General features: G+C 38.7%; 1 protein-coding gene across 1 annotated transcript in view; it reads right to left on the bottom strand.

Moving 5' to 3' along the window:
- THSD7B (thrombospondin type 1 domain containing 7B) overlaps positions 1-16,499 on the bottom strand; it is a 363,825-nt gene that overhangs the window by 102,068 nt on the left and 245,258 nt on the right. Inside the window, exon 14 of the mRNA XM_026852525.1 lies at positions 1,549-1,743. Coding sequence (XP_026708326.1) covers positions 1,549-1,743 — 195 coding nt within the window. The remainder of the gene's footprint in view (positions 1-1,548; positions 1,744-16,499) is intronic.

Raw genomic sequence — 16,499 nt, 5'->3', positions numbered from 1 at the left:
GTAAGTTCACCCCTTGCTTTTCAGGGCACCTTTGCTGGGAGCGGGCTGAGACCACGAGCTCCTTCCCGACAGGAAGGAGGGAACCCAGCAAGGCCTCCCAGGAGAGCCAGATGGTGTTTGGTCACAAATGCAGTGCGGGTGAGGAGACAAGCCATCAAAACCTGAATATCAGAAACCATCCTGGGTCCACTTACTTGAATGGAGCTACATCTGATGTAGAACAGATTAAGAAAGGAGTAGACAGGACCATACTGTTTTGTAACTGTCACAGATGTTAATAAAGAAAATTCAGATTTAAAACTACCTGGAAGTAAGTATTCACTTAATTCTGACATATTTTCTGTAAGATCAGGCACCTATTATTCTGATAGGGATAGAGGATTTCTACTACTATAAACATACAGGCATTGATACAGAGAACATTACAGAATATGCTCTTTGTTCAGAAACAACAGAGCATTGTATAGTAATTATTTTTATGTAAATGAGAAATCTTTATCCTTTAATGAGCCACACTGACAAATGGCAGGTTCAAGTCATTATGTTCTGTATACTGTAATTGTTAGTTACTAAAAACATGGATCATTCCAACAGTAACTAACTGAATAACAAGATAGCCATGCAGCCCGGTACAAGTGAGTCTAGAAGAAAGGATCAGCGGTAGCCACCATACTTTGCTGCCATTCAGTTCCCAGGCATTAACGCAGTACATGTTTTTGCAGCAATGTTAGTAATATTTTACTCCATAGTAGAAGTCTTTGAGGTTATACCCATATTAACGGAGCAAGCTCAAGACAGCTACACCATAGCTCTCAAACACAAGACAGAAATACAAAAAGATGTGAGTGTTCAGGATAACAGTAAATTTCTTGTAAACCTTCTGAAAACAGTGTAATTCAGGGGGGGGGGGGGGGGGGGGAAGACAACTCCTAACAAAAAAACAGCTCCAAACTACTAATGTTATAGGGTTTTAAATCTTTTCAGTTTGATCAGCATTCAAGTCACATAATAACAAACCACAACAGCAAATACGGGAGACTGTTCCATGAAATGGTTTGAACTAGAGTGTTTAATGAATATATATACAAGATCAAACAAAACTGTTTTAATGATACTGCTTTTTCTTTATTCATGCTATTAATTTGCCCTGTTGAACTACTGGACTCCTCTGAGCACAAAACTCACAGCTTTAAACTTCGTGCAGATTTCAACAGTCTTACACAGAAAATCGGACTGATTTTTATTCTTGTATACATATTTGATGTATGCTTCCCAGACAATAGGTCAGATAAACTTGCACAATGCATAGTCACTATTTCATTCGGTTTATATCTAAAAATGGCTTTCCACCACTGAGTTTTTCTGCCCTATTCTCATACCGAAATGTGTGTGCATAAAGCAAGCAATGATCAGTATCAGATCAAAATTCAATTACAGACAATCACTGTTCTGTCTGGATTTTCCCAAAAGTCCAACATCAGTCCACCAACACCTGAGAAGCATTATTCACAAGTATCACCATCAGATAAATATTATAAAAGATTATACCTGTGAGTGACCGTCTCCTACTTCTAGTTGATTCACAGTCAAATGAGCATGCTGTAAATTTAGACCAGGGGCTAAATGTGCAGTCATCTTTGCAGGGAATGAGACACTCCTGTACAAGAGACGGCATAGATCCTGCCCACCGCATGCAGTCACCGACATCAGCAGAGTCGTCATACTCCGACAAGCACGTAACAGCTGAAAAGTAGAGGTACAGAAATCTTGATATTGTTATATATATTGTATTATACTCTATGCAGTTGGTACTCATGTTCTATGTGAGAATCACTCTCCTGGGTTAATAGGATAAAGCTGATTTATTTGGAGGTCATTATTCATGCGTCAGTCAAAGATGTGCTAGAAGCTTGACAAAATCATAAAGACACATTCTTATTTGAGCAGTATGTTATCAAAATGATGATATAAATTCAATATTCTCAAGGAGGCAGTCATTTTAAGGGTTGGGGCAACAGTTTAACCAATGATACATTGTACTACCAAACAAGCATAGATAGAATACTGCAGCTATGTGCTGTAAAACAGATTTGGTCAAGGCCAGGATACCCAAGCTGCGATGTACACGCTACACACGACACTGAAACTGCTTCTAAGTGGAAAAAAAAAATATTAAAAGATATAAAAGAAAGTGTCCTTCTCCAAAACTGCCATCTTTCCCACATTTCAGATGAAGGGAACAACTGTCTGAGCAGCTTCCCCATGCAGAGTGGTGACCTCTGCAGATGCTTGCAGCTACACGTTTCTTGTGGCAAGGTGTCAACATCAGGTGTGCTCCCTAAATACTGTTCTACCCCTTGTGCTCTCCCATTCTCTGGCCATCTGAACCTCTGAATCTCTTGCATAAATGAAGATGTTCAGGAGGAAGAGCATGAGCATTCAGCCTGTGGTCATGACAGAAAGGGGCTGCAGCCACTACACTTCACTAGAAGGCTGCTTTTACGCTGCACGACAGCTTGCTGTAAGAGCACTACTGAATGGACCCATTAACAGAAAAAAAACAAAACAAAAAGAAAAAAAAACAACTGCTCTATAGGTCTTGGCTGAGGACAGCATCACTCTGCTGAGCTCCATCTGACCTGAAGTGCCTTAGCACATGGGCAGAGGCAGAGCTCCTTCACACACAGCACTGCCAGGGCTGCAGCCCACATCCTGATGTGATACATTTCTCTGGTCCCCTGCCCAAAGCTTTACAAGGTCTCTAAGACGGGGTTGTGACAACAGGAAACAACAGGCACAGGGCCAGGCTGGAGCTGAGGTCTCTGAATTTGGACTCAGATGCCTTTGGGGCCAGGAAAAAGTCAAATAGCATTTGCAAGAGCACAGCCCAGGACTTAGATGCACTGATTTCCCCCCAGTTCTATTTTAGGTCAATGCCCTTTTCCTTCAACACCCCTGTCCTTTTCTGGACTATAATGATTAATTTTTCAGGGTGGATAATGGCACTGTATAGCCATGATGGAGGACAGATGTATAAATGTATAAATCTGAGTCACAGGAAGCCTATAAAAAAACTTGCTTAAGTTTCAGTGCATTATTAATAAGTAATTATAATAAATAAGAATAGCATGCACATCATTGAGCCTTTAATTTCATTAATAATAAATAATTCTCACAAAATCTCCAAGATCATAGGCTATTTATATCCTGCATTGTAGGCTAACCAAAGCAGAGACAGGTCATGACTTGATTAAAGCAATAAAGTCAGGCACAGAGTTAGGAATTGCATTTGGCCCCAAGAGTTTAGTCATGTCAGGCTGTGATTTCAGCCAAGTTCACACACTGCATCATAAAGCTACAGAAGACTAAATGATTTAATCCAGATTTTATTATTTAACTTTACCAATATATGATATTATTTTTATGGAGATTCCTAAGTAATTCAAGTTTTTGAGGTTGCATATATTTCTCCTTGTTGCCAGCACTTAATGCAACTAGGAGGGCATGAAGAAGGGAAAAATAACTCTCTGTTTTCTTACAGTTAAAGGATTTACTGGGGTGTAACTTTGCAATGAATACACACTATTTTTGGTTTTTAGCTACAGTACTGCATTGAAGCAAGAGATGGGTTGGCAAGCACCTGAAAATAAAAAAGTATCTTATTAAAATGTAATTAGATTTCTAAGGAAAAAAATCAGCATTTTGAAGAGCGTGCAAAAGGCAAGCAATTGTTAAAAGTCTCTTTAGACTCAAGTGACAGTAAATCAGCATATTAATAACTACCTCTAAATTGCTGATCCTTGCCCTTCACTTTCAATGCTTGTGACCCTTCCTATCTCTCAACTCCAGCAGTCAGAAACTCAGAGACATTCCCCTTCTCAATTACGAGAGCACGAGGACAGAGGTCACCACTCTGTACAGCAAAGCGGTGTAATTGCCCTCTTCAGGAAGGTTAAACAAGTAATAGACTCTGATGCCCAAGGTCTGTGTAGCCTCATTACCTTCAGCAAGGACACCAAAGATTTGGCAACACAAACTTGTCCACATGAAGTATGGCCAAGTGTATGCAAACCATCTCAGCATCGCTACAACCGCTAGCGTCTGCAGGGAAGTGAACAATATCTTACACTGCCAGCCCCACGAAGCAATATTTGCAATTGCATAATAAACCATCATGTTTCAATGTTTACTGCTACCTGACGGAAGACCACAATTTATTCCTGACATTTATTAATGGCAGCACAAGTGAGGGAACTTCTAAATATCGATGTTAAACCAGACGCTTCATGCTGCAATGAATTACTATCTAATGGCCTGATGTTCTGCACAAATGTTCTTAATTTTAAGCATACAAATAATTCGCTGAGCCTATCTAGATGCTAGAAGCGATGGATATATATGGACGTGTGAGATCAGGGTAAATATTTGACAGAGATCACAGAGCTTAAAGAAATTAGTGGCAATAGTAAACATGGATAGAGGAAAGTTAAACCAACAAATAATATAGTAGATTATACATGTATAAGCATGGACAGAGGAGTTGTTGTAAAGAAAAAAATATAATGGATAGTCTAGTAAGAGACATTAAGATCTAAAGGAGGAGAGGAGGAGGATCTCCTGGGAGGTGCTTCAGGACAGGCAGGTGGCTGAAAATACAGAACTGCTTCTCTTCTCTACTTTAGGAATCTTTAGAAATGCAGACTCCAGTAACTCAATCTGGTCATTCCTGACAGAGCAACAAAGCCTCAGTGTCAGCAAGGAGAGAAGGCAGCAGCCAAAGAGCAAGGAATTCAAAAAGCTTTTTTTGATGCCTAAAATACTACCTAAAGAGGAAACATTCCGCTTGCTTCCCACTTTCCTGGGCTTTCGCACTCACCAGCACCAACAGTGTTACTAGGCTGGTGGGCCCAGATGAACACCTCTTGGTGACCCAACTGGCAGCTGCATCACCTTGCTGGGAGAGCAGGCACTTCTTTTTTCACATGCTCAAAATAAAATGCCAGACATGAACACCTGGTACCCTTACACACCAAAACCCCACACCTCCTCAGATTGGCCTAGGCAGTACAGTGCATTTCAGTCATAGCAGGAGGCAACTTATTTCCATTCAAGAGTCTGCAAATATCTTCAAAGATTATGCCAATGCATGATTTCTTCAGTTTGAACTGAATTATCTTCAAAAGCCTGAGCTTAATGGACCTGATATTTACAGTTTGTCAGTCATAAGAAATGACAGGATTTCTACTTACATGCTTACAACTATGCTTGAGGTGAGCAGCATGAACTGCTAAAATAAATTAAATAATAAAACAAAAGCCCATTAGGACATTTTAATGGATTGAGAAGGGCCAGACAGGAAGCAGCAGAGCTGAGGGATCCACTCCAGTGGTTTGTTCAGGAACTAGTCACTTCATTTCTGCCTGCTGCAAACTTACCTCTCAGTTAAGTTAGCTCTAACCTTTAAGAGAAAAATATTTTCAAATACAGGCACCTCTGGAAACAGAATGAGACAAATGTGTTTTCTGGGGACCTTCAAGAAAGTGAGTAAAATTATTTCTCCGCAGTGGTTTCAAACTACTTATAGGTTTGGTTCATATGTGGTTTATGTTGCATAAAAAATATTTCCCCGTAATCCTCAGTTCTGTCAGAATGGTTTTAAATAAACTCATGCCGCAAAGCCATTTCTGCTATGTCAACATCTCATTGTTTTTTTTTAAGTGGGATACCACCGGAGGGTAAATGCAGTCCATTTGCAGCCCTATGCACTGAGAAAAAGATCACATGGTAACAATAAATCCCTCCTATACATAATGTGTGATTTATACCATCTCTGCAACATTTAAAATGGACACAAGCATATGAATAGAAAGAGCTAATACAGGACACTGTCAGATAAGGGGTTTCAAGTTATAATATTGATTCCCACAAAGAGGGGAAATGCAGGACTTCCTTTTGAACTCCTGCTTTTCTTTCTTATTACCACCAGTCAATGCCACCAAACTGGAATTAAACACTTGGGGCCAAACTGTAGGACGACAATTTAATGCAGTTCTGTTGATATAAACCAACATCTAGCACTAAACAAAAAGTACACCTTCTCTTGTAACGATAAAAACAAGATCATTAATTAAACTGAAAGGTAACCAGGTTTAAAATGCTAAAAGAGAGTACCTTTTTTTCAGGGAACGGCTGGAATTGTTTAACAGACAGCGTGAATACACTCATTAAGGTGCCCACAAAAGTTAACAATTAATAGGAACAATGATAATATCTGCAGATGCAACCACTCTGCTTCAAGGCGTAAGTCAGGTGTTAAACGTACAGCTTGGGGAGGAAATTTCCCTTTCTGACGGTACAGGATCCTGTCAGGATAGTGAACAAGGACTGCTAATGGGACATTCAGTACAACAGTCTCTGTCTTCTGGTTTTATATTTATACCCACAAGATTATGTTTGTATACCCTCGTCTTAGTGTATGGCATGCAGAAGCATATGGAGGCTATATTCTTTAACTACATTTATCTTAAATTAAAAGTAAATAGCAGACACCACTTCTATAAACTTTTACATAGTGAAATCAAATGTTTTTATGCTGTCAAACTGCAGAGGCACTGAATGCATCTTAGATGACGTTACATCACCAAAGAAGCCTGTCAGCATCAAACTGGGGAACTCAAGTGGTCTCAGTAGGCACTACAGATGGTCCTAACAAAAGGAGTGTATTGAGAAAGAAATATTATAGGCATAGCATTGCATCCAATAAGGAAAGATAACATAAATCTAGTTCCTCTTAAGTACAAATCCAATTACAGACAGTCTTGGTAATCATATTCATTTACCAAAGTTATAATCAATTCTCCATTAAAAATGCATTTCAACAGTTTCCAAAGGGTAAAAAGCTGAAGAGTGAGAATATCAACTACCAACCAGTAAAATTATAATGTACCATGACACTTCAATTTGGGAATCCTAAATTAGTGGTTTCAAAACTCTGGAATTAAATGTCTGAACATCTGAGAACAATGACTGATAATTCCAGGAAGGTACACTCAGGCCAAACACTAAAACTAACGCTATTCAGTAGCGTAAATCAAATGGCTAGACTTGGTGCAGGAACAAGGGGGTAACCTATGAGGTTAGACAAGAAGTCTAACACCCAAGAAGTACAGGCATGATGATGCAATATTCTTCTCTGGCTTCAAATCCAAAGAATGTGTGAAAAATCAACGCCACCATGTAAAGTCAAGGGAATTTTTTAATGTAGCTGTTTATCTTCTCATTGTTGAGAAAAACCCTCATTTTGTGTTGCATAATTATTCTCATTACCCTTCAATGTAACAAGACAACATATCATTCCTTACACGTATCATTAATGGGAAGTGAAAAAAGGAGTTCAGGGATAACACACTAGAAATAAAGAAGAAAATAACTTTAAGGATCAAGACTCACTCACTATATGCAAGTCCCATAGCTCATGATGACCTCAGTTATCTTCTATATTGATGCTCCTTCAAACCTACAATGAGTTTCTCCAAAATCCCAGGTGGAACATTTATGTTATTCTTGGTATGTTAATGCAAGTCCTGGTTATAGAAGGAGGCCAGAAGCAGACGTAACAGAATACATAAAATAAGGCTTTGCTGAGTCTCAGATTTAAGTCTAAGGCCCTTGTAGGGACAAAAATATATGCTTAAGTTCACCATAGTGACCCTCTCCTCTTGGATGCAGCAGCACTCCCTGCAATGAAGGGAAGTGTGGACAAAGTTTCGACTTACAGAAGCAAACCATAGAATAACCATTAAAAATAAGTCTGAGGAAAAGAAGAAATGATGCCAGGAAGGACATGACAGAACAAATCTAGTAAAAATAACTGAGGAAGAGCTGAAACAACTAGTTATGCAGCAGAGAAACTGGCTCTGAGCTCACCAGTTTCCCATTTTGCAATTATTAATGATATTGACAGTAGTGCTAAAGGGCTAACAAATGCCACCAAGCAAACAGAGCCCTGAATACACACAGACCCCAACCAACATGCACCATAAACAAACAAGAGGAGTCTGAGATGAGGTTGGGAAGCAAATAAAGATGGTAAATATCAACTGAAAAAGATAAAAGAAAGCAACTGAAATGATTTGCATGAAAAGGTGTCAGGGAAGAATTGAGTGGAAAAGTTAGGTAAAGAGCGTTAGTATGGAGATTGTAACAGGGGAAAGGGGAGAAGTTTGGGATAGAGTTAGAAGGGAAGGGGAAAAAAAAAAAAAGCATGAACTGTGAAGATCCTTCTCAAGTTAAAGGTCCATGTTTTAGCTGCTCTCTGGGTTGGTTCCTGTCTACAACTTTCCACAGTAAAACATGTGAGCAGGGAAAAAGACAGGTTAATCTCAGAAGAAGAGTCATCCCAGCTGCAGCTTTGTGGGGGCCAGCATGGTGGGAGGTCACCTCCAGCACAGCCACAGCCATGGCCCCGCCGGGGCAGCCGTCCCCGTGTACGTGTGTCCAACCCAGCCACAGAGCTCCCCTGCGGCCACACCTCCACCAGACAGGAAGGGATAAAGAGGTCTCCACACGAGGTCTGCATACCAGACCTGCACCATTCACTCTTCATGGCTCAGAACCTCCCAGCCAACACCACAGTGCAAGCACGAGAACAGAGCAGTTTGTCTGAAACGGATTAAAGATGTCCAGGGCTGCATATTAAAACCAGTAACATCAGTGCAGGCTTCTGTCATCTAATGTCTTCAACTGGACGCACCCCTGTTCCACTGTACAACAACTTCTTAGAGTACAATATTCCTTTGATACTTACGGATGAGGTTATCGATTATTTGGTTGGGAATATATGATTTAAATCACTGAAAGAATTGAGCTGTACAAGTCAATTTTGCCAAGCAGTGTGACTCGATGTTTTAATTCTTCCTCAGCTGTGAGCCAAGACTGCCCACTGTTTAAGGAGAACTAGGAGAGAAATATATTTCTATAAAGACCTTTTCTCCTCCCACCCACACATTGAATGCAGAACATGGGATTGATACATTAATGCCTAGCACCATTTTCATTTTAATACAAGTGTTTTCTTATTGCAAGTGGTTCACACTCTGCCTGGATAGAAAGACAAAATAATATGATTTTTTAATGTTTCAAGCTTTACTTCGGCCAGAGAATAACTGCAAGCTGAGTGCTTCTATAGTATGCAATCAGTCTAAAGAATCATCCACAATTTTTTCCTTTTTTCCCTAACATTATTATAGGTTTTGAATTGCTTTTACTTTCATTTTCTATTACAAAAAAAAAAAAATCAATGGAAGTGCATTAGATGATTAATGATAGAAATTATGCTTCTGCGCCTTTCAAAGAACATAAAAAATACAAAAATATGCTTCCTTTTTTCATCTTTCTGTGGCCCAAAATTACTAAAATTACTCGAGTTCAATTTATTTGTAGAACCTATCATCAAGTTATATTTAAGATGAATTATTTATTGCACAACTTGAAAATAAAACTAAAACATCCTGTTAGATATACATACATTGAGACCACATCAAATAAAGAGAATCAAACATGCCAAATAATATGAGAGAAAATGGAAAACACACACAACATTTACAGTATTTCTAGTAACTCAAGTCGGAAAATCACTTAGCTGATTAAGAAAGCACTGACTTTCTTTTGAATGCTCTGCCTCAGTTATACATTCACTGGCCAGTGTTTTTAGTGATAGTTGGATGAACTTAAAAACTCACGCAGCCTGTTTTATTGTAGCCAGGCCCAGTTTTTGGTATGACCCCATGGTCATCTTTCACGACAGCAGTAGAGACCTCAACACTACAGCCAATTCACGGGGCAAACCCAACCTTAGAAAGGTCTCAGAAAACAGCCCTATTAACTTGTCCAGCCAGGTGTCCATTTCGGTCTGAATCTTTTTGATATTGGTTTTGAAAAAAATATCCAGTTTTATCATCTTTCAGATAACTGGGCATTTGAAAACATTGCATGAGGTTGGTTTTGGAAAACGCATTTGAAAATCTTGCTCTGGAAGGCAGGCACTCTGCCATTTCACTCCATCTATCCCTTTACAGTGAAGTGCAGCTACTAAATCAAGAGCATAACACTAATGCACTGACATATTTACAACTCCCCCAGCGTTGTATTTAAAACATTATGGTCCAAGGTAACACCTAAAGATTTTAATCTACCCTTCCTCCTCAGCTCCCCACTACCCAGCTCTGGCTTTTCCCATTTTGGCATTCAAAACTCCTCGCTGCTCTTGGCCAGTCAGACACCAATAACTAAGCCACTGTGGACATATATGGGCCTTTCAACAACTTTTCAACTCATCCTGATGCCTCCTGCTCTCACCTGTCCATTTTCCTCCTCCCCCAGTTAATTCTGCTGTTAATGCCCAAATCCTGTCCTACCAGGCATGCTCCAAACAGATCTCCTCATTACAAAAAGGCCTGTGTGGTAACCTGTTGTCCATTGCGGTGGATTCATCGCATTTTCTCCAAAATTCGTATTTGCTCACTGCCTGGCCACACAGCTAACATTTAAGGGAGAATAAACAGGTTTGCCTAGAATTATCCATTCCTCCCTGACAGTACTGCTCACATAATGCTGTTTATACCATTGCACCTAAGTAAGATAGGCAGATTTGAACTAGTGCAAAATAAGATCAGAATGTGGTCTCCTTCATTTATTTGTATTTTTAAATAATCCTCCTTTTCCAGAATTCAGACTACCATGGCATTTTACAGCATATAGACTTGTCATCTTTATCAAAGTCCAAAACTGCAACTCAGAATGTAGTAACATGGGAATTTGGAAACCCCCTCACCCCATCTATATTTCACTCATAGAAACTAATGTTAAATTTTTCTAAAGTAGCAATGGATTTAGTAGATATGATCCTGCATAAAACTTTCCACTTCAACTATCACTTTTCTACAGTTAAGAAAATTTAAGAATACTAAATGATTTGAGGTCTGAAGTCTGGCTACTCATCTCCAGCCTAAAACTGATAAAGTAACTAAATCTACTTTGACCAAAGTTAATAAACATGCATATTCAAATAATTCATGTTATCTAAATTAAGTATCATACAATATTGTCTACCTCATGAGACAAAATGAAGAAGTACAGTAAAGACACTTAGATAAAAGGTGAGAGAGGCAGAAAGAGGTTATGAAAAATCTCCCACACGCAACCTAGAGAAATCAAATGTCTGTGGCCTTTCAGGAGACTTGCCCAGTGGGAAACCGAAGTACACAGATTTGAAGCCCAGTAAGAGCAAAGTCACATTCTGATATGTGGAATTTCCATACATGTACACATAATGTATTAATTATACATACAGAAAGGCTTTTTATACTTCTTCCTAAACATTCCTAGTGTGCAGGGAAATAGTGTTTTACAGAAACCCCACCTCAGGGCATCCTTTCTTTAGCAGAAAAAAAAAAAAAGACAAAACCAAAAAACCCTAAATTCCCCAGAAGAGATTAACAGTCCAAGATACTGAAGGATATATTTCTATATAGTGTGTGTAACATACCCCGATTCCCGTAAGTACAAGAACTAGTATTTCCCCTGGGTCATGTTAAATGAACTTTTTTGTGTGAGCAAAGGAGTTCCAATAGGTTTCCCTCTTAAGAATAATAAAAATAATTACACTCATCTTTCCTTATGTTTGTTGTTCAGACCATTCTCACTGCGAGTACATTCCTTTTTTACTCTTCTTTTGAAGCTAACAGATCTAAAGGGACTATTTGCTTTCCCCTCCTAGTCTCTTAAAAACAAGGTAGAAGATCAGAGAAGATGCAAAGGGAGATATCTTACAGTACATTTTTCTTACAATGATCTTCTCATCCTTTCTTACAGGTGGGAAAAAAAAAAGAAACATTTCTTATTTAGCTGCTGCTACTCCTCTTAAATTCACACTAAATTGTTGTAATTGAGTGGGGATTATAAAGTAGATTGTATTCCTGCTGAAACAATAGGAAAACTCCCATTTATTTGAATAGGAACAGATCCTATTACACTTTCTTTTTAATAACTATGAATGAAGTATTTGTTTGCAAGCATTTGTTTCTAAAGCAATTACACAATCCGAACACTGATTGATCACTATAGGATCACTCATGTATAACAGGTAAAATATTTGCATATAAAACGTTCTTTGTGTGATTTCTTTACCATTGGTTCAGATCATATTAATTTATGGTCTGTTTAACTGAAAAAATCTAATGCAATAAAACCAAATTAATACAACAAAGTAAATTTCATCAGACCTAGAAATACTTGCCACCCTGCTAGAAGATTATTAGTATTTTTAGCTACTCTACATATGCTTCATTCTAGCTAACCCCAGGGTAGAGCTGACTGGGACACTATGTTATATTTTCTTCTATTACAGTCTTTCCAGTACAAACCATTTTAATCTTGGCTCTAATAAATCACCAGTTTGATTCTCATCTTACACCACCCTCTTTTCACCTGTGAAGTTTTATTCCTCTTTGCTGGAGCTGAGAGCAGTTTCACCCACAAAATTGCTCTGTGTGTGAATCTTGATGGGGATGGTTTCCTGCCAACTGTCATGAAAAGATCAGACAACATCACACTTAAAGTGAGGAGCACTTAAAGCAGGGGAAGGTCATCTTTGGAAAGTAACTTAGAATAAAATTTTATTAAAGTGCTTTATGTTTATTTTTTCTGACTTCTTAAAAAGCATTCTTTAAAAAAAAAAAAAATCAAGAAAACATGAGCCCATGAAAACGTAGAGAAGAGACAGTAGTAACCTGATGGCACCTCTTGGGGAGGTGGCTGTTCATATTCTGCCAGTGCCACCACAGTGGACTCACCACCTGCTTCTGTATATCTTTAGCATGCCTCTCCTGGCTCATCTGAAAGTGGCTGAGACACAAGTACATATCACCAGCTTCCTCCCCCTGTAAGAGCAGAAATATCCTCCACACCTCTGAGAAGTCCTCAGTGTCCACGCACAGCATCGGGCCCTATGCTCACCTCTGGAGAGGCAGGTCCATGTCAGCCATGGAGAGCATCACAAAGCCCAGAAAAACATCTGACCCTTTCTTTCCTGGAAAGTGAACAAACTATGGCTAATTATGCCCCAAACTACCATTTCCCTTTAAACCAAGTAAATGTAATCAGAGGGACTTCCACAATTTCCCCAAATGGTAATTACTACTTCCATTTTAGAGTAAGGTATTTAGGAAATAAAATTCAATGCAAAATCAACTCAATACTTTTGAAAACCTATCAAGATTCTCATCACATTTCCTTTTCAGAAGGGAGAACTGACATTTGGAATTTAAAGTGTGTATTTCAAAGAAACAGTAAATAGCAGCTTTTTAATTCATCAGAAGACCAAAGGAAAGGGAACTTTCCATACAAATGTGCTGTACTTGGGAAACTAACTTACTGTTGCTATAATGAAAGTATAAATATAGCACACGATGAATTCATAGTAAATTTGTTTCTATGAGCAAGTTTGACATGGCATGGCCAAATAAATTAAGATTGTATGGCTACACAGAACTGAGAGATTCTTTAAAATATTGCATTGGTATTTTGCCTTTTCTAGATCATAAATCACATCAGACCTTTGTCTCAATTTCTCTTTAAACATTTGCCTTGTCCTATTTGAAGACCCATGCTCCAGGGTTATGTCTTATCAGTTAATTAACTTTTAGAATGGAAACATAGCAAATATTACTATATAAACTTTTGCTCACATATATATCAAAGGCAATGTCAACCAATATGGTTACTCTGTACCTAATCCGGGAGATTCATAATAAAATCTCATCTTCCATTTACAGCCTGAGGCAAAAGTAGGTCTTGCAGAGAGATGAGTGAAGTGACGAGGTTTAGTAGAGCAGTAACGTTGCTCAACAGTTTAAATATTGGTCTAGCTACTAAACTTTATGCCATGAGGTTCTGGCATTACATTGTTAAATACCAACATTTCATCCATGGTTTTCACTTACTCAGAATAATGCAAAATTCATTGCAGCAAAAAAAAATTGCAATTTAAAGGGCTTTTTTCCCCACAAAATAACCAAACCAAACAACAACAACAAAAAAAAACAACCCCAAAAAAAAACCACTCACAAAAAAACACCTCGACGGTAATGCTGCTCTTCAGTAGATCAAGGCAACAGTAACAGGGAAGTATGGGGAGGAGCGTACTATAGTACTCCACTGTAAATTAATTAACAATTCAGCAACAAAATACTAGAAGCAATGAAAACCACTGCTTTCATTCAGGGTCTATAAAGTCACTGCCAACGAGGAATAAAGGAGAAACCAATTAAGCTGGAAAGTTTGAATCAACAAATAAGAAAGAGGAGGATCCTCAGAGGCAACTTTGATTTTTATTTTATTGGCTCTTTACCTGACATCAGCAGTTCTCATTGATGCATATTAAAAAAAACAAACAAACAAACAAACAAAAAAAAAAACCACCACACCAAACCAGGTAAGATCAAATTGAACAAGAGCCAGTATTTGACAATAATTTTGCCTATGGTTCAAAATAACAGTGAGAGATCCAGCAGTGAAAAGCTATGTAACACTGAAAAAGAATAAAGGATTTGAATGGGAATCAGTGCTTGAAAGGATGCTGCAAAAGTTGGGAGAGCCCGGCAGCCCCTTGCTCAATTCCAAGCATGTCTCTTCCCTCAGGTGAGGATCAGGCCCTTGGGCTCCTAACTCCCACGATTTCAGAAAAGCTTTGTGATCCGGCATTGAGATCAATAGAGCCAAGCTGAGAGGAACCCATGACTGGATGCAAACACAGGCTGTCTCCCAGGGGTGCATCGCCACACGAGGAAAGGCAAGGGCAGAAACACCAAAGAAGCTGGGAAGGTTGTGCTGGGACAGCTCAGAAAGCTCAGCTCTGCACAACAAACCAGAGAAACTCTTTGGGAAAAGCAGTCCTTGAAAGAACTGCACTAAGGAATGAAGGTCAAGTATGAATTTTATTTGGTATTTTATCTCTGAAAAATAGGATAACAGTGGGTTTTAGTAATAGGAGGAGAAAAATCTGTACTTAGCAGCCAAGTGCAACACCAGTCATCCATATTAAAGAGTTCAATAAAAAGTAATGTGTCCTGTAGTTGAAATGCTCCACAAAAGATTTCAGTTGCTCAGTGTACCAATCCTATCAAATAACAAGTGAGCAGAAGTTTAATCCATGTCAGCAATTAAGATAGAAAACTTGGATCCCGACCACACTTTCTGCAAACAACGTTGTGAGCAGCTCACCATTCCTACAACCACATGAAGGCAACCAGCGGTCCCTCTGGCAGTGGCAGCCCATCCCTCCCACCCCAGGATCCATGCACAACACCAAAGGATGTAAAGGAGGATATAAACTTAAGAAAATTCCCCTGAAGGTGACGCCAGCATGGTATGGGATGACTTCTCCAGCTCTACTACACAGCCCACAGCGTTAGGCATTTCTACAGAAGCCAGGTCAGCTGCAGTTCATGGAAAAGGGCTTCCCCAGCACTGGCACTTCTTCAAAAGATGGTCTAAATACTGTGATAATTCTGTTACTCACCCTTTTATATGCCCATCAGGGCAGAAAGTATATTTATAGCTAGACATGAGAAGTATGTGTTTGTTGGGTTTTGGGGGAGGGTGGGGAGTAAGGGTTGAAGTTGAATTCTTTTGAGTCAAACACGTGCACCACCATGCCAAAGTTATTCTCTGCACACTCTGCATGTCACACAACTGTTCATTAAAGTGTTAAAAATCAATGCTAATTTTCACAGGTAGATGTTCTATAAAAAAACAACTACCCATGTGCAAATTTTCTTAAAACTAAATATCCTCCAGAAGCAAATCGTCTGTGATTCCCTTGGTAACATACAAGTACTAAGAAAGCCTTACTACTCTGCATTAGATATAAACTTCAAAGTTTAGAATATAAACTTTAGGAAGCACCGAATGATTTCTTTCAGTAGGTCAAAAGTCAAATAAAGACTTTTCTTCAAAAGTATGAAAAAAATAACCATATTCTTCAACCGCATAATGTCAAATTACAAGCAGAACCTGAAGTTATTGCAAATATTAAGAGGTTAAAAAGACTAACTATTGGCAACACTCAATAAAACAATTAAAAACTCATATATCCTAAAGATTTTTTGATATATTAGTAATACGACATACAAGAATATCAAACCAAAATTAGCCCACAAATTGAAATGGATTTCTGGGACATTTCTCTCATTACATTAGCTACAGTTTATATAATCAAAAGGAAAGATGTTTTCCAGCCTCTTTTAATCGAATGAAACCAAATGGCATCAGTCCTCCACATTAAGATAGTCCCTTTCCTGACATATGTTCTATAAGAAAATTATAAGTCTGAGGAAAAAAAAATTCTGACTAAAATAGTCCCTTCTCCTTCATCCCTCTCAAAGGAGCAGACCCCACAGAAAACACGGGATATCTGTGCTGTCTTTCTGAAAATTTGAAGG

Source organism: Athene cunicularia (genome assembly GCF_003259725.1).
Source record: "Athene cunicularia isolate RWA chromosome 7 unlocalized genomic scaffold, athCun1 chr7_part1, whole genome shotgun sequence".
Lineage (NCBI taxonomy): Eukaryota > Metazoa > Chordata > Aves > Strigiformes > Strigidae > Athene > Athene cunicularia.
The sequence above is the reverse complement of the archived record's forward strand: the minus strand, read 5'-3'. Positions and strand labels throughout refer to the sequence as shown.